General features: G+C 34.3%; 1 protein-coding gene across 10 annotated transcripts in view; it reads right to left on the bottom strand.

Moving 5' to 3' along the window:
- The window catches only part of SBF2 (SET binding factor 2), a 300,617-nt gene that overhangs the window by 49,771 nt on the left and 231,033 nt on the right, over window positions 1-19,813 (bottom strand). For all 10 annotated transcript variants that reach the window (XM_048070135.2, XM_048070140.2, XM_048070143.2 and 7 more), the window contains 7 exons: window positions 8,607-8,777; window positions 6,452-6,714; window positions 4,980-5,152; window positions 4,640-4,713; window positions 4,061-4,256; window positions 3,042-3,169; window positions 889-1,064 (listed from right to left, as the gene is read on the bottom strand). In XM_048070135.2, coding sequence (XP_047926092.2) covers window positions 889-1,064; window positions 3,042-3,169; window positions 4,061-4,256; window positions 4,640-4,713; window positions 4,980-5,152; window positions 6,452-6,714; window positions 8,607-8,777 — 1,181 coding nt within the window. The remainder of the gene's footprint in view (window positions 1-888; window positions 1,065-3,041; window positions 3,170-4,060; window positions 4,257-4,639; window positions 4,714-4,979; window positions 5,153-6,451; window positions 6,715-8,606; window positions 8,778-19,813) is intronic.

Genomic DNA, 19,813 nt, shown 5'->3' with positions numbered 1-19,813 from the left:
CATACAGATTTTTAGGATGAACGGGCTTACCCATATAAAAAACATTTTGTATTTTCTCATTTAATAACAAAACCATGACCACCAGAAATATGACTTCCTATATTAATTTTTAAATGCTAATTTTATTACTTGGAGAGTAATTTTACCTATTATATATATAACATAATGAATAAGCAGCCATAATCTTTCTTTAGGTATTTGTACTTTGCTAGCAATGTAACAAATCTATGAAGATAGCAGAATGAAGGCAGGAAAGACAGATATTACCTTAAAGTTTTGAGATTCCATGACTACCTTGGAATTCTGCTTCCCCATGTCAACAATGCAATAATCAAGAAAGAATCACTGAAACTACCACTCTGAAATGGCATAAGAATCCATCTAGTCTAGTAAAAACTAATGTGCAACATAAGATTCAAAAGGGGACCCAAAGCCGAAACTCTAGATTAAAGTAACAAGGACAACTGAACAGACTATACTAAAGAGTAAAATGAATTCTAGCCTACATTAGGTTACTAACCTAAAATGTAATACACAAGAAATCTGTTTCTATGTTGGCATAGTTCGCACAGCTGAAAATGTTATTTATATTGTGCGTGTTTCAAAATGTAATGAGATACTTGTTCAAATTTACTGTAGCAAGAATAAACAGTATGTTCTTATATACACATTTATTTCGTATCAATCTACCTTGTTTTCAGTAAAGATAAAAAGACAGAGAATAGCAATCAGTTATTTTGGTTTTCTTGAGAACTGATTAAATGATCTGGAGATCTGAAAATCTGTCTGTTTGAACTATTTGACTAGTAGTAAACAAGTCTGACTGTTTGAACTATTTGACTAGTAGTAAACAAAAAGAGAGTGACAGAAGAAGAAGAATGACTATACCGGAATGAAGTGTTCTTTTCTTTTTGCTTTGGTAAAATTATCTGTGGTGCTGTTTGCCCAGCTGCAAATGCAAAAGTGCTGAAGATAGACTGAGGATAGCGGAACTTCATTAGCTGTTTCTTAAATATTTCCACCACTTCAGGACTTACTTCTTCATCAAATGCTACTTTAATTAACTGCATATAAAGACAGGACATGTTAGAAAATATAAAAAAACTATGATAAAATAAATTAAAAGATCCTAATATATATTATATATATAATATAATATATATTAACAAAACCCACATACTTAGGCAGTACTATGCCCATCAGAAAATACAAATATATATACGTATATCCTATTGATTTTGAGGGATATCATACAGCTCATTCTTTTTTGTTGTTGTTGTTTACTTTTTGCATTTTTGTTGTAACTAATACTAAGGTATTTTCACTGTGAAGCATCTGGAATTCTCATAATACCAAACACAGAAATATTTTAAGCGGTTGTGCTGGTGCTATGATGTCTACAACAGTTAAAGTGCTAGTCACATGGGATAGCTCAGGTTGGAAATATTCTGTCAGCTCTACTATATATCAGAAAGTAAAGTTGGTAATGTACTCTCATCAAATCAACAAATTCAGCATTCATATGTCACAAGCATTAAACTTACATTATTTAGTGATCCTAATTTTTGCCTCACCTTCCAAAGTCTAGAAAACTGCTAATAATAAAGCGTAATAGTGAAATCTGATCCTTGGAAAGGAACTAACCTCATGCTATTCAACACTGATCCATTCAGCCCGTTAGAAATGTTTTTTAAAAACTTCTCATTTATTTATTATTTAATTGTTATTATTTTTCTTTAAATTACACTCCATCATCCTCAGATAAAAGTATGATAGTCAAATCTTCAGGGAAAAAGAATTAAAAAAACTAAGGCAGAGATAAAATAGGGAATCCATAAAAGGGCTCAAAAGAACTTTAAGAATGTGCAAAAAGCAAACAAAGAAATATCCTAGAGCTTTATCTTTGATTGCATACCTACATACGTTTTGAAGTTTGCTTGTCATCTTGAAGGTGGATTTCATTTTTTTAATTTCACTTGTTTTGTAATTACTTTCCAAAAGATTAATAACTCTGTTGTTCTATGATCTCCTTGAAGGAATTTTTAGAAGCTATACTGATACAAAGTTTTAAAGATATTAAATAGCATAACTACAGCCAAAAGACTCTGAACATCCTAATTAATAAACAAAGATGGGGGTTGGGTTGCTGCTATCTTATACTGTATCAAACACTAGCTGTTACAAAGGGAACAGAAAGAAAACCGTTTTCATTTTCATAACCTAATACAGCACTATGCTAAACAAAAGCAGATATGATGTTTGACCAGAATCCAGCACTAAAAACACTGAGCTAGGTCTGCATTTAGCACATCACTGAAGTATGTTAATTATCCTGGTAAAAGTATTTCTGGAAAAAAAAGTTTTCATGAAGTCCTCTCAAAAAGTCCATAGGAACAACTTTTTTTTTTTTGGTTGTTTTACTTATTTGTATTCCTAATCTTATCCTTTTGACTGGGATATTTAAGGATGATCAGTTAAATAATGTCCACTTTGTAAGCAACTACTAAAATGTTGATAATCTATTTTATTTTCAGATGTTAAAGAGTTATTGTTCTCAATGAAATTTTATTTCTGCAGTCAGCCACCCCAGCAGAGTATTTCTTGTCTTAAGCACTGAAGTCTACTTTCAGTCTGTGATATAAATTCATTGTCTTCAACTTCCCATCTCCTAGGATTTAACCACAGATTAGATTACCACCAATAAGGAACATTTGGAGGCTTCAGAGAAGTCACGATTCCCAATTCTTTGAAGTCCATCTTTGTCAATTGGCACTAAGTGCCTCTGCTGAACACACTGAAATAGCACTTGACCGGATCCAAAATAGAAAGGTGAGAAAAGCAGAGAAAGAAACATGAAAACAGTAATGCTGTGAGTATCAACTGGGCCAAAAAAAAGTGAGAGTTTCTATGAGAGGAGTCCACATTCTGTATTGACTTGACAGGCCAGGAAACTGAGCTCTTCCCAAGTATCAGGACAAACTGCTGCTCAAAAGTATTCTGAGCTTTCTGTGTCATGTAAGTTTTACAAAATTTCCTTTTACCTGAAAGGTAGCTGAAGTGATCTGCAGTCCTTCTTGCATACTCTGCTGCAACTGGTTTTGTATAGTGATCTTCTTCTCCTTCGTAACAGATGCAATAGGAAAGCTCCGGATCACTGCCTGCTCCCCCACTGAGGACCACAGAATGTCGTTTATAGATACTTGTTAGATTACAGAATCAGTTCTGTTTTGGTCACACTGTACTTTGAACAGATAGGAATGACCAAGTACAAAGCAATAGGAAAAATAACAGTACAGAATTAATTTCAGGCAAAAGACCTGAAAAGTTGAAAATTCAAATATTATCCATAATCTGTTTTTTTTTTTTCTGCTTAATTTAGCATAGTTGGAAAAATATTCTCCTTCTGAGTCTTCCTACATATTGGAAATGCACCCCTACAATCTAGGTTGGAAGGGGGTGAAGAAACAGCTTCAAACTTACTCCATTTTTGTATTGCATTATGCACCTTATAAACAATGAACGTTGTATCCTAATTTCTTTACATATGACTGTGAACTTTCCAAAATAAACTTGTACTTCTGAAAGACAATTTAATTTAATGGCAAGTGTCAAAATATAAAAATCTATCATTCAGAAGAGCAATTTCCATTACATATTAAAAGCAATAGTTAATTTATTAACAATCATTGAAAGGAGAATACTAACTTTAGAATGTTTTTCATTTTACACAATTCCAGCATCTGAAAAAAATGATTTATTGGAAAGCTAGGAGTAGTGGAAACCACAGATATATATGAACATCAATATAGGAAAATATGTAAGAGCACAGTATATATGTTGCCTCATTTGAAGAAATCCAGTTAAGTTAAATACAAAATCAAGATCAATCATTGTCAAAGCTAGTGATGAAAACCTATAATAAAAGATTATTCCAATGTCATCAACATGAAAAATTATACTTAGAGGTATATGCATTTTGATGCTGATGCTTGAATAGATAGGCCAACTCAAAGTCTTGCCTATCTGAAGTACTACAGTTATCATTGTTTATTTTTCTTACCCAGCTGATCATGAGGAGTGCCTTTGAATATAATTCTGTAGGTGGTAAGGAACAAAGCTCCTTCAGCAGGGAGGATGTGAGGACCTCCAAGCAGTCCTCCTGTAGCTTCCTCTCTGCCATCAGGATCCAGTAGCACACGGAGTCCTTCACAAACAAATTCTTCTCCTGGCAGTAAAGCTGGTCGTAGAATTTTGGGCTGATGCAAATAAATTAGCGTAAGTGTAATAGGGATACCAGTGTTATAGCTCAGCCTAGTTATATTTGGCATAAAAAAAGATTCAAAACAAAATTGTTATGAGACTGATTCCACAGAAGGGAGATGGTGTTTGGACTCAACTAAGAGAAATGGGTCTCAAAAAACAGAGGGTATGCAACAGCTTGTTTATGATCAGAAGTCTGGCTCTTCTAGTTTTGTAAGTTCATGTTTCAGGAGACCAAAGCCAAGTGCTATTTATCACTGGTGGAAAATTTCTAACAATGTTTTGATGTTTCCTCCTAACATTATGAGGGGGAAAAAAATGACTGAATTGCATGATTCTAATACTTGTAAGGAATACAAACATGTTTCATAATACTTGCCTTCTGTATTGGTGGAAGCCTTCTACTCTCACGATGGACAGCCTCCAGGGTCTCTATGTGCATTGCTACAATGCCTGGAAATCAGTAATACCATAAATGAAGTCTGGCATAATATGAGAGAGAAAGTTGCTATCTTAATTAGAACTCTGATATTCTAAAATTCTCAAATTTAATCATCAAGGGAATAGTTAGTTGAAATTCAACAGCAATTACAGTCTTTAAAGGAAATCTGATCTTCTATCCCCACTGAAATTAACTGAAAGGAAAATGTGCATTTCTTTCATTAGAAAAGAAGAAAAATGAAAGACTACAAATGCATATTTTTTGTCACAATTCTTACCTGGTATCATGCAGTGAAGACCCTTGATGTGATCCTGTGTAACTCCGCTCTCTGTGCAAACCTTGTCAATAAATCTGGTGATGAAGCGTACAACTGCATTTGCCACATCATTGTTCTCAGAGTCCTCAAACCCACTTTCAGTGTCATAACTCTCTGCAACACTGCCTGCAATACTTTGGAGATAAATAGAAGATATTTCAAGTGTGGAAAAAATAAGCTGGTGAAACACGCGTGATACTTGCCTAGACACATAAAAGCTGTATCTTTTTCTAGTAAAAATACATAAACCACTTGCTGAAAACATATGCTCCTACCACAATTACACTGTATTCCCAGTATCATTAACGGTTTCAGAATTGCACGACGACATAGAACATTTTCTCCATGAATTCAGCAGTGAAGACCAGCCCGCAAGAGAAAAAACCAGATCAGTTGCTTGGAAATAATCTCCACGTCTTCTCAAAAAGTTAACTACATTATTTACAACCCATGTTAAATACAGAAGAATTAATTAAATGAATATTATAATTGCAGAGTAAAGTATTTAAAAACAGAAAAAGACTATAAAAAAGTATTTTGTGCTTCAGGTATAAAATACAATCAAGTCAGTGGGAGATGTATTTCAAACATCTGAAAAGGTTTCCCGTAACAACATTAAAAGCCAGATTCATACATTGTAATATATGCTGCAACTCATCTACTGAACATATCTCAATGACTGAGTTTAGAGGTGCTTAGTAGACAGTGGAGTTCAATACACATAAACTACTTGCTTCATGTCAGTGTCCTCATATAGTGTTCTACAATTTTATCATATGAGAATTTTGACTGGTCATAGCTAATAATGAAGACAATAAATAGAGAGGGAGGAAGGCTTGCTATGAAATCTCCTGGATTTGTGTGCTAGGGAAAGGAACTGTCTTTATGCTCCTCCTGCCCCCTTAGTAATCTAACATTTGTCCAAGTGGTATAGCCTTCTTGCTTTTTCTGACCTCAGTAACTTTCTTCCTTGAAGCTGTAGCAGCACAGAAATTGTAATTTTAAGGATATTTATATATATATATATATATATATATATATATATACACTTTCTTGGAACAAACAAACAAACACCCTTCATGAACATAAACTCAAATTATAGGAAAACTAACAGAGTAAACAGTAATTTTTGGGCTGCTGTTTTCTTTCTCATTATACTCTAGTGTTTGTCTTCAATGTTTGCATTACCACATTAAAAATTCTTACTGAAGCAATACAATTATCATGCTTCTTTAAGTGGCAGTAAATTTGTCGATGTGATACTTCATCATTTAAGAGGAACCATGTTAGATTCCCACTCTCCTTAATTAATGATCTTGAAAATAAGAGAAGATACTGAAAAAAACTGATGTTTAGATGAAGTTCTAAAAACTAGCAAGTTTTTGAAAGCAGTGTCCCAACATGACTGATTACCACTGAACTTGTGTACCCACCTGTTTGTGACAATACTATTACTTCCACTCTCCCAGTCACCAGTAGCTGATGCTCTCAATAACTTGTTCTTACTTGTATCCAGCGGTACTAGCAGGTAGACCATGAGGTTAGCAAAATGAATTGCCTGACTGAAAACTGTACTTTCCTCATTCTGGACTAATTCCTGCTGAGTTTGTTTATTAAGAGTTGGCCATAATCGCAACTGTTCAGCAGCCAGGTCCATTGCTGTCTTATCGTGGTCCAGACCTACAGAACTTTTGTCCTAAAAGACATATAAATACAAATAAACTATAACTCTAAAAAACAACTTTTAGTAAAAAAAAGTTTATTAAAATGTTTATTAAAATTATTTGATTGTTTGAATTATATATTTATTTAAAAATAAAAAGCAGATAGCTATGGTTAGTAGGGTTTAAGGAGAGTATGATTACAGCAACTCAGGATTGAAGTAGTTTACTGAAATACACAAGTAGCATTTCCTACTGTAGACAGGTCTAATTTAACATCATTTCTTTCTAGATCTTTTTTTATGCTGCATAATCTTTTATGTTACTTCAGAGTGGTTTACTGATTTTAATATAGCTGCTTTCCTTAGCCTATCCGCTTAGCTCACATAAGATCAAGCATAAATCAGATTGAGAAACAACATGCAGCTGACTGCTTGATGCAGATGATATCTTCTAAATTCCGAGGATGTCCAGGTGAGGCGAGCTTTTATATAAATAGTTTCCAGACCAGCTGAAAACATTCAAGTCTTTGCATGTTGGAGTCCAATTCTAGCATTTGCTTGGATCAAATTAGGTAGATGACATGCAGCCAAATTATATTACAGCCTGAGGAAATTAGAATAAAGGAATCTGGAAGCTGATATGACTGACCTAACACCTGATGTTAAATTATTAGAGGTATAAGTATCCTGTAAACGTTTTTCTTCATACTACGTAAAGCTCAGCTAATTTAGCATACAAACACATGTGACACTTTAAGTAGATGCTTTCTTCTAAGTTTTACTATTCTTTGAATTTGTCCTTATACAGCGTCAGATGTAAAGGGGCTCCCAGTACACAACCACAGAGTCCTTTTCTCTTTACTCCTGGTATGTCTGACATGCCTTTTCAATTCTTCATTCTAACTACGTTTCTGGTAATCTCTCTCTTTATTTTACTTCTTCTCTTTACAGTGCTGTATGTCTTTGGGAAGCACACATTTTTCAGTCGCCTATTTGATAGCTCTATTTTCATAAAAGAAGAGAGATTACAAATAGCTTTTTACTATGTGTATGTGCTCCTTAAAAATTCTAATTTTAGTATGCTGCAAGACTTCCCATTATACTTACATTTTTGCATTAGAGGCATACTTTCGTCTTATTGAGAAGGTTTGTGTTCTGGAAGATCTGTCCAATCTTAATAAAGCAAGCAATACCATTCAACAGAAACCAGCCTAGGGCTTGATAACAATCTATTACAGGGACACTGGAACTGCTGCTATCTTAAGCTGTTGATGTAACAGAACTCTTGCTAGTTGTCACATTATTATAAGTTACTATTTTCAGGAAAAAATACACCTTAAAGGGTGGAAAAATGACACAAAGAGTTGTTTTACATAAAAATCATAACGGCAACATCAAATTATAATGCTTTGCAGATAAGTCCAAATTTTTGTTATTTTTACTGTTCATGAATACTGCCAAAGATCAGTAACTGAGTATCAGTGTGATTATTTTTTTCCACCACTGTTAAGTAAGTGCCCTAAAAAAGCTTTAAGTGAATGAACTGTGAAAATGCTCTTTCTGTACTTCTCTAAGCTGACCTCCTAAAGAATATTTTTCTTCAGAAAATTAAGTGCAAACAACATTTTTACATTAAAGATGATATTCTAAAGCACGGTATTTATTTTCAGAAAAGTATAGGTAAATGTTAAGACATTTTCTTCAATTGCAAAATTCTTCCTGACTGAGATTTTTCAGGTATTTTTTCATAGGTTTAACTTGGACACTAACTAGTAGCACATCTTCATATGAACATAGATATGTATCAGTATCTTTAACAGAGGAAAAATGAGAGAAAAACACAGAAAATTTGAAAAACCATAACTTACAAGATAATTAAAATGTGAGTAAAAAATACTACCCTGATATTTAATACATTCTCCTACCTTTTGTCTCAATTGTACTGCATGGTTGTCTTCTTTGGCTGTAAGGTAGAGGGAACGAACTTGATTTTGCACATTGCCATAGAAGGTTGTTTCCCAAAACTGCTGGTTAGTCCAGATAGGATGGTCTTGTACACAGGTATAAGCAAACTGACTAACTCCAGGTGCTAATTTCTGAAAGCAAAAAAAGTACAAAATAGGCAAAATTCTCCTATTATTTCATTTTTGTTCACAGGCTGTGACTTGAATATTGAAAATTTTATCAAAGCAGTTGTACACGACTAAATATGCAATATATGCCATCTTTTGTAATGTAATGTAGGAAAGACAAATTATCTCTGGTTTTGTGCCCTTAAAAAATTAATGTTGTATACAAGTCTAATGCCAGTGCAAGGCATGGCTTTCTTGATTCACTATAGAAAAATGAGACTCCAGAGCGAGAATTCTGTGATGACAGTATAGAACACTGCTCTAATACAAAATATTTTCCTTGCCAACAAAACGTAATATTTTTAATATCCTACATCACAGAATTACGTATTCAAACAGAAGAAAATTCTCATTTCATTTAGAAGTCAGAACTACGGTAATGAAATTTAAAATAACTGTACACGGCAACTGAGTCCTTCCAATAGGCTGCATTTGTTGCAGCAGCACAAGATGAGATAAATTGTTCTCTTCACTGCCATCTACTGCATTGTATTACCCACATCCAGCTCCTGAAAGAGTACTCACTGAATGCATATGTTCCTGGAGTCACAAGGGTCTGGATCCCTATGCTAAGGTCTCAAACAAACAGTATCAACACTCATTACCAAAGCACTGTTTTTTCAAGTAGGTCTATTTATTTAAGTGGCACTAGTCCTTCAGCAAGTTGCTTAATATTCTTGATAACCACATAGAGTGAAAATAAATTTATTTCAATAACTCCAAATATGAAGCATCAAATCTTCTACCAGATGTTCTCACTTTCTGAAAAAGTCCACAGAAACAATCGTGTTTTATACTGCGTATAGCAAAGAAGCACACAATCTAAATATCTACTTATTTCTACAGTAAAACCGAATGCGTTACCAGATGCCTCATCTAATATTTTTCACTGTCAGACTACTACCTATACCTGAAATACACACTATATCTAGAAGCAGAATTTTACCTTAATGATTATGTTCTAAAACATTTTACTCTAGATCAAAAATACTACTTGATTGCATATTTACAATTCTACAATCATACACAACAGCCAGTACATATAATAATTCCTTAGTAAGAACTCAAATGGAACACTAGAAAATTGTTACTGAAAATTTTAAAGTCTGGTTTACAGATTTCTGGTTTTGCAATTCTTTGAACTGTGTTTTCCACACTATGCTCTTCCAAGTACAACATGAACTGAAAGTCCTGATCATGTGCCACTTATTCATTCCCTATTGAAGACAAGTTCCTTTGAAATGGTATGATTGAGGAAATAATTTGTAACACACTACTAAAATTTAGCCAATTGAAATACCTTCTTGCAATTAACCATCAAAAAGTGATAAATATAAATTTTATTTAATCATGCACAAATTTCATCAAAATTTCTTAGTAACCTGTTAAATCCAAATATATGGAAGATGCAAATTACATTAAAGGAGACTTTGTTTATTCATTATGGATCGAAACATAAGACAACTGGTTAGTTTAGGCTCCCAGGTTTCATTTGTGATGAAGTTTATGGTAGCTCACATGAATTGATAACTGATCATCTGATTACTGCACAGTAAGAGCTCCCATCTCTGATGGTTAACTGATGTTAAATCACAGACCAGAACAGCTCACATAATCTCTTCCCGATCACAGAATGGTTGAGGTGGGAAGGGACCTCTGGAGGTCATGCGTCCAACCTCCCCTGCCTCAAGCTGGGCCACACAGAGCAGGTTGCCCAGCTCCCTGTCCAGATGGCTTTTGAAGAAAAAAGAAAAGAAAGAAATAAAAGAAAGTTTAAACTCATAATCCTAGGTCTATAATAACAGTGTTCCAGAAATAAAAATGAAGCAAATGATTTTCACATGGGGATGAATGTGATAGAAAAGCTGAGGGGCTTTTAGATGCCCTTCCCATGCTCATAATTTACAATTACTAATAGCCATGTACAAATCACAATTTTTAAAGGATAGATTTATGTTCAAATATATTGACATAAATCTGTACTGACCAGTTAACTCCTAGGCAACATAAAAATAGCCCATTTACAAAAGGATGAAGGAAAATGCATCAAAATGCTAAGCTATCATAAATATTATCCTTCCTATCACCTACAGGTGCTAAAACAAATTGCAAAATCCGACAGTGGCTAGAGCACTGAATCAAAGTCAGGACTTGCAGTTCCAAGCTCAGCTCTGCCTTTTTTGGGGGGCAAAACCACTTAGGATTCTCACCTTGTTTCAGTTAATTTGTGAAAAATCAACATGAATAGAAACCTCAAGAAACTCATGGTTGCTCCTATGCAGTCAAAATCCTTGGAGTAGAAGTTGTCTCAGTACAAATACAAGCATTCTATGAAGCTTCAAGTGTCTATATTCTCCGTCCTGAGAGTGCTTAGCCTAGAAGGGAAACTAATCTAATACATTGAATGGGCCCCAATGTTTACTGTTGCAGGCAAAAGGAATTTGCACAGGATTTCTCTGATTTAAGTAAAACAGTAGTTCAGTGTTTTTCCTCAAGCAATACTACATATATAACATGAATCTTCACCTATCTTTCCATAAGACAGCTAAAGTATAATGATATTTATGCTCTTTTTCTCTGTCCTGATAATTAATTTCTGCCAGACAGGATGAATGTAGGAGTCAGCAAAAGAATTTCCTACTTATAAGGGAGGATTTAAGGGCTGACAGCTTAAAATACACACCAGTAGAAAATCATAAAAATACTTTTGAACAGATAAAGTCCTTCATCTAAAGCTGTCTGTATGATAGCCTAAATGACCACAGAGGTGTAAGCTATAATAAGTTCCAGAAAATGAGTGATCTTCTGCAAAGTACACCGAGATCTTGCAATAGACTAAGAGCACTTAACAACAACAAAATCCCCTCCAGCCCACATTACATACGAAAGAGACATCACCCATATCAAAACAATGAATTACATTCTACAGTCTGTGAAAACACAAGCTAGATTTGGGACTTGCTATGTGTGACTGTATGTAATTTCCTGAAATCAGGAATGAAATTCGCATTGTTTCCACCTTACTGAGTGGCACAGGACAATACCTGCCTCAATTTTTTTCTCTTTTTCCTGACACTGGATACTTCTGGTTCTGAAAATGATACTTACAGCTCAGTGAAAAATATGTACCAACTCCCAGGACTCCCAGGCACACTGAGAGGTGCCCCAGCAGCTTCTCTATTACATTATGTTATTTATATTGCTTATTTCTGGTAACGAAAAGCATGCTTGGCACCAATCGCTCATCAGTCATTATCTGCGACACCACACAAGCTTAAAGAAGAAAGCAAGTTTGTTCTAGCAAAGCAAAGGATCGAGTTCTTGATTATAAAGTTGAAAAAAAGAATGAAAAAACCGAAAAGAGTAAAAAGCAGAATATGAATGCACCTGAAACTTCTGTTTTCTCACCGGTATTACCTAGGGTTTTACTGCATGCCTCTTAAAGGAGCAAACTCAACAACACCAAATTGCCAGAAGCACTGACCTTCAGAAGTAAACTTAATTTCTGTCTCCAACTTGTATTCTGGGTTACGGGTTTGGATATTTTTGGTGACAAGATAAAGGAAGAGAGGGGAGAAGGAGGTTGCTGCTGAATAAAAGCAAATAAAAGCTTTGTCCTCAACTCCTCAAGGAATCACTATGCTACGGTTTATCTGCTTGACTTCTGAGAGAAAGCTACTGCAACATTAGTGAAATTACCGCCCAAACTTCTCTGCATACCAAAGGGGATCAAAGCACTCCCTCTGTGCTGGGTAATGTTCTCCCTGGTAGTCTGCAAATGTAAGTTCATAGATCAGCCAGGACATAGCAAGACATTCGATTACCAACCATCACATATCAAGAACAGGTTCCACTTACTGCAGGCAACATGCTGCCCCTCTTCAAAGTGACATAAACCAAGCTTCTGCATGTGGCCATATTCCATGACCCAGTCCTGTATTCACGTGTCTGTTGTGCCCACACAGACACCTGATAAATTCAAAGGACTTCTAAGAAGCCCAGAGGATCACACTACAGAGACTGACCCGCAGAGGTAAGGCTTATCTATGTACTAACTTCATACAACTTGCATCACATCATGCTTATATCAATATTCACCACAGCATACAAATACTGAAACTAGTGTACGTGTATATGAATATGTTTTCAAGCCTGACTGAGTGCTGCATGGATAGTGTAAGTAAAAAAAAAATAAAAATTAATCTATTCAATAAATGGCTTTCCCGCTTGGTCTAAAATACAAAATTATACCCATATGTATTGTAGACACAAATGTGGGCAAAGGTCACACAAGCATAAAGTAATAATTATTATGCTTCCATTATTTTTTTTTTTTAGTTTTGCTTTTTACTGCTTTGGAAAAAAAAGGACACACAATACTAGATCAAGCATCTTCTCTCACCCCAAAACCTTTGCAACATGAGAGAAAACTGTTTGCCACCTTCTCCCACCCACCTTCAGAAAGTCCCGACAGGACTGGTCACAAGATTAATTTCCATTCTAAAATACTTTAAATTGTAAATAGCAACTTACAATGCTAATCTACTGTTATTTCACCAAGAAAAATAAAAGAAAGGCCAATTGACTTTCAATTCAGTGCTACCAAATCACAAATGGGTACACAAAACCAGCAGAGGGCAATAGAATTCTAGAATTTTGCAAATTTGGGATGTAACTCTGAATAGAGTTTTACTTATTGTATAGATTTTCTGGCAAAGGTGACTTAAACATCTAAATACATATTGTCTTTAATGCCAGATTCATGAAGATCATGTATGCATTACTTGAAGCTATACAGAGCATCTCAAAGATTTCTACAAAGATGTATGAAGACAGACATATGTTAACACAAAATTACATGTAACATTACATAATACACAGTGAAATACTACTTCATTCTCTGAAGAGATAAAAAGATTTACAAAGTTCTATTATACACAGATCACACTAGGTAAATTAAAATCATCTAGAATGATGGACTTTCAGAAGGCACAAAAAAAAAAAAGATAAAAAAAAGGTGACATTTTCGTTATTCGCTTCCAAAATTCCTTGCTAAGACAAACATTAAAAAAATCCTGTAGTTAGTCCCTCCCACAAATGTGCTAAAGTCACATTATACTCTTCTTTTCTGTGAAGAAATTCTTCTGGATTTTTTTCCACCTAAAAATACCTTTGAAAGTGAGATTTGCTCTACCTGCAAAGGCACAAAATCTGTTCTGCAGGAATGTATTATGTATCCTTTCAAAAACAAAGTACACAAATTAAAATATTAAAGGTCAAAGATGATGTTTTGGCATTTGTGATACTGCAAAACCACTTGACCATAGCTAAGAAGAACCCCCATATTCCTATTTTAACTAAAAGAAGTATGATTGCTTCTTACAAAAATAATGTACTGAACTATAATCTTTATTTGAAAGTAACTCCTAATGAATGTAATAAAAGCCCTTGATGGGAGAGTGTTTGGAAATACTGACAGAACTTTGACCATCACCTTAATACTTTCTTCTATGATCACACTCAAATTCATGAGCACCTATCAAGTAACTACATTATCCTTTCTCAACATTCAGTGAAATAATGTTTCTGTGTCACCTCTGTAAAACCTTCAGCCATAGTTAACCTACTGCTGGACGGAAGCAACAACAATTATGACGACTAATACTGCTTTACAGCTTCCTTGTTGTGCCTCAAACTGCCTGGCTTCAAGCATTAGTACTTATTTCAAACTCATATTGTAAACACTTCAGGAGAGGGATCATCATCTTTGTGTTCTTTGGTACAAAAGCAAGACCAGCAGCTCTGGTCTGTAATTAGGGCTCCTGGATTTTCCAGTAACACAAATACTACTAAGACAAAGATGTGATAACATTGTAAATCATCCTTAATCTATTTTTTGCCTGTCAGCTTGTATACATGCAAAACGACTAATATCTCTGAAGAACTATTACATATGATGATATATGGAAAAGCAATTGGTATATTAAGTTCATATTTTAAAATCTAGTTTATATCATAAAAATGCCACATGGTGTTTTTGTTACACTCCAGAAGTCTAGGAACTGACCTCAACCTAAAGGTTAAACACATACTTTTTCCTTACAAAATATGAATTGCCTGTAGGGATTAAAATCCAAAAATCCACTTCCAGTCCTGCAAAACGATTATTGTATATCATGCCATTTTACATTTTCACCTCACGCTACCGCTCTCCCTCTTTACAAGCCAGACTGTTACATGGAGTTGAAACATTACAATCTCTGCTGATATGAAGAAGTATTGTGGCTCTGATAGTAAAATAATAGCAAAATCCAACAATGAAAGCAAACACGTAATTCTTTTGATACTTGTAACTCCATCAGAAGTACCGCAGAAAAGGATTTATTCTCTGCTGTGTGATGTCCTTAGTTATGCTACTATTTATTCTAGAAGAGTTTTATGTAAAAATAGTCAGCACCTGAAGTCTGCCTACAAATACTTTCTTCTTCGTGGTTCAGTTTATTCCTTAACATCCAATATATGCTACAGGTATGCTCTTGCAGTTTTTAAGCATGTAACAATGTATTTTTTCTTTTAGGTAATTGACATGAGAAATTCTGAGAACAGATAAATACGAGTAAGAACTACTACTAAAAGAACGTTACTTAATACAGTTTCAGTCATGAAAACATTTACACAGACTAAGATAGCATCAAAACTGGCAGAATATAGAGATATAAGAAGAAAATTAATGGAAGCAGACAAAGCTTCTTGCCAGGATAATAAAGGAAGTCTTTCAGGATGGGAGTTTTCTAAATTAAAGCCAACAATTCAAGAGTGCAGAATGTTAAAGTGGTTTCATCCCAAGCACATCAGAGTAAGACAGAAATGACCAGAAGGAAAAACAGTAATTAGATCTAAAAATGAAAATCAATCAGTATAGAAAGCTAACACATTACAGAAAGTCCTTTTAGCTTTATAGAAGGCTAACCAACAAGTACTGCTGTTTATGAGAATTACCTGGGCCAATTATAGTTAGGTAGAAATGCAAATTAAGAATGAAAACTCACATTAAGTGTAAAAGCAAAAACAAAATCAATCAATCAATCAAACAAACCCACAACACCACTAATTTGCTTTTCAAAATCAGATGTCATCAGCTACCTCTGTACAATTTCATGGTATTAATATAAATTCCAAGATAAAGATTAATGCATTATTTGGTGAAAGGTAACAGAAGATAACATTAGTACCAAATTTTCCACTGTTTTTCACTGTACATTTGGGCCAATATTCCACTGATTTCATCCGATACTAACTGTAAGATTTGCCTGATAAAGACGTAAAAACTGAGCTGATTCTTTAATCAGCCTTACATCATGTCACTTTGTACCTGATGCTACACGACAGAGAGCATTTCACATGATGATGCTTCTGTTACATGTAATCATCATGGAATTGGGTGTCTCTTGGAAAAAGGTCTGATGGCAATACTTAAAATATGATAAACTACTCTGAATTTCTCTAGTACTCCCTCTTCAATCTTTAGAGAATGCCCTTATCCCTGTAAGTGGCAATCCTCTGACACCTAAGAGGCTCTGGAGTGAAGAGGACATTTACTTTGGCATTTCAAGGTGGGAAGATTTTCATCCATTATATGTCTGTTACAGCTGTTACTGCAACTTTGTAGTTCATTTCAACCAGAAAAGTATAAACTCAAATTAATTTCCTTTTTTTATTATGCTACGCTGAAGAGCGTATATTTGCTGCTATGGAAAAAATTTGGACTATATATCATTTTTAGCATCAAAAATTCCAACTTCACATTTTCTCATTAATTTCAAACTTTTTTCTTAATTTGTGATTTTGTACTACCTTGAAGATTATAACCAAACAACACTTCCAATAAACACTAACTTCTCAAAAATGATGCTACCATAACTCCTAAGATGACCTGAATAAATACTTTGTAACATATTGAAAAGCTTTATGTAAATGATTCACTGAATTATGGTAGACTTTTTTAAAAGACTGAATAAAGCAGACCTCCTATTTTATGTAATTCTATTTCTTTTTCAGTAGAGGAAGGCTTAGGCGTATGGAGTACAAACAATAAATGGGCAGACGCGCAAGAACATCCAATCAATACCTTAACCTGAGGATTTCACTGAGCCCTAGCATGTGTATTTCTCCAATGTTTCACTGCACATTCTAAAATAAAATTAGCATCAGTATCCAACTGAAATTTTATTCAAAATTTGTTTGTTTACAAGCACAAAAAAAATGAATCCTAGTCCCTATTCTTCCCAAGAATCATATCATTTAGTCACGTAAAAATTATGAACCAGTCTCCAATGCATCTTACTGTGTTACAGTAAAGGACAAGTGACAACTTTTATGTAATTCACCCAATCAACAAGACAGCTTGCTGCATTAGATTTTTTGTTATTGTTGTTATGTTTTTTTACTAAAACTAGATAAACACTATCCGAATTTTGTACATCAAAACATTAACAACTACTGACTCAGAAATCTAAATCCAACACTTGTGATTACGAACTGCTCTGGCTACTGCAATTTGAAGACACCTATAAAATATTGTAGTCCACTCAACATTTTTACTAACAAACTTCCGTTTCAGAGAAGTGTATTCTTATTATGGCATTTCCTTTAATCAAACACAGGTGGTCAGAATTGTCACTTCTGAATGCCCAATAACAATAATTCACAAGTGGGTTTCTTGTATTTGAGCACATATGATTACAGACAGTCCAAGTAGGAAATTTTAATTATAAAATGTTGAAAAAACTCCCTGAAAGTCAGGAGATTTTTATTGTGTTATATTCTGCGCACTCAGGTTCTGCAGTGGTTGAAGGATGCAACAAACAAATCTGTGATCAGACTGGAGAACATCACCCTAGCTGAAAAGGGAGGGAAGATGAAGAAGCGGGCTCAGCCTGTGGCTTGAAATAGCAGGGAGAAAAAGAGATTTTGCTTCCTCTGCCTGTTGTCCAGCGGACAGTGTGATACTGGTGTCTACAAATGATCATCACTTCTGCTGCACACTAAACCTTCAATACAGTGTAGTCTACACTACAGCTTCCCACCTTACAAAGAGACATAATTTGAAACAGTATATCCAAATTTTGTGAATTTGACAAGGCCAATTATACAATTGTGAAGCTGTCTTCCTTCCCAAAGTAATAAAATAAAACCAAAATTCAAAAATATCTTTTTCACCTTGCCCTTACTTCCCATGTGTAGAAGAACTCTACTGCAGCAATACAGAATAGTACATTTCTACTTTATACACAGAAAGAAATGACCGCATACCAAATAAGCATGGGCCATCTGTACAAAAAAAAAAAAACAAAAAAAAACAAAAAACCACCAAACAAACAAACAAAAAAAAACAACCATGGAAAAATTCTTTTATCTTCACGTATAAAGACATTTTATTTATATTGTTTCAATTTTAAACAAAATTCCAACAGCATTACTAATGGTAAACTAAAACCTTTTCCTAACCCAAAAGCAAAGATGTGTTTGTTTTTGTGACATTAAAAGTACACATCAAGCAGTCCACTGTCACTGGTGAGTCACATTTTGCTAACAGTTCAAGTCTAATATCTAAAATTTTAAAATAACATTGTGACCATTTTTTCTAGAACAATTCAAGTTATTTCTCCAGGCCACAAATATGTAGCCAGTACTGACTTCTTGTCTATGAATTTAATCCTGCCAGCTATGAGTTAGCGTACTTCTGTGATTAAATCCTGCCCAATCAAGTTTCACAACAGGCCACTCACCAGACTTCAAGAGTTGGAATTCTTAAATTTCAACAGACATCCCAAGAGCTGATACCATGCTGTACACGCCATGATATTTCTCGTTCTTTTAATTAGATACATGTAGAGATACCCTAGAGTAATCATTATGTAAGCAAAGACAACAGGAGATGCACAAGACCTGTCAGATGACACAAGCTTGTTTCTTAAAATGTATTTTATACTGTTTTCCCAAGAATATTTTAAAATACCTCAATGCTACAGCTTTGGCTACTTCATGAGACTGTTCCAGAACCTTAAAGACATTACCCCTAAGAATATGTTTCCTTACTACTTAGTTTCTTGGTTTCATCTGCCGGACTTGCATGAAAATACATCTTTATTTTTTATGTATAGACCTCAAACACTTGTTGTCTTTGTGCACCCATGTACGGTAAAGCTGTTTAGGATGAAAAGGTAATTGTTTCATTACTGCTCTCCTTTATGTTAGGTAACTAAAATGAATGCACATCCTGAAATTTAATATTTCATATGCACAATAGGTCTCTAATAAAGGAACTGTGATGTTGTGTAACTTCTTTTCATTATTTCATTTAAGTAACATGAATTACATGTATCGTAATGAAATCCCCTAATTTCCCATCAAAATACTACAGCAAATACAAATGGTAAAATATATATTTGACTGATACAATTCCACAATGTCCTTAGATTTATTACTGTCTTTCTTACTGGTAACTTTATTTGGAATATCACTTCTGTAGTAATACACAAAAATCAAAAACCTGTATTAGATTCTCACTTCCTGTCTTTTCCTGGCTTCCAAGAACACTGTGTAGTTTCAATGTAGCCAGGTGAAATAATATTTAATACACTTCTGGCATTAAACATGGTGTTTTGATAACAAAAACATCAGTAAAAACAAGTACATACTTCTAAGCATTACTTCAACATTTTTCTAAAGCATAGTGACAATCACACTGCAGAGGCAAGATAGTTCTACACACTGAAGCAACAGTATTGAAATATCTGTACGCTGCCTACAGAAAACAAAACATAGTTTGATGTGTGTATAAACAACACTGTATATCGGAATTCAGTAAAATTGACAAGTAATTCAGCAGAAAATGCCATAACATGGTTTGACAGTGCAAACATACCAGTTTTGCCACTATGAATTTTAATAAAAACAATTAATTCCCCAAATGATTTTAATTTCAGTTTGTACATTCC

The sequence above is a fragment of the Anser cygnoides genome, chromosome 5 (genome assembly GCF_040182565.1).
Source record: "Anser cygnoides isolate HZ-2024a breed goose chromosome 5, Taihu_goose_T2T_genome, whole genome shotgun sequence".
NCBI lineage: Eukaryota > Metazoa > Chordata > Aves > Anseriformes > Anatidae > Anser > Anser cygnoides.
Note: the sequence above shows the minus strand (reverse complement) of the source record. Positions and strands in the feature narration are given on the sequence as shown.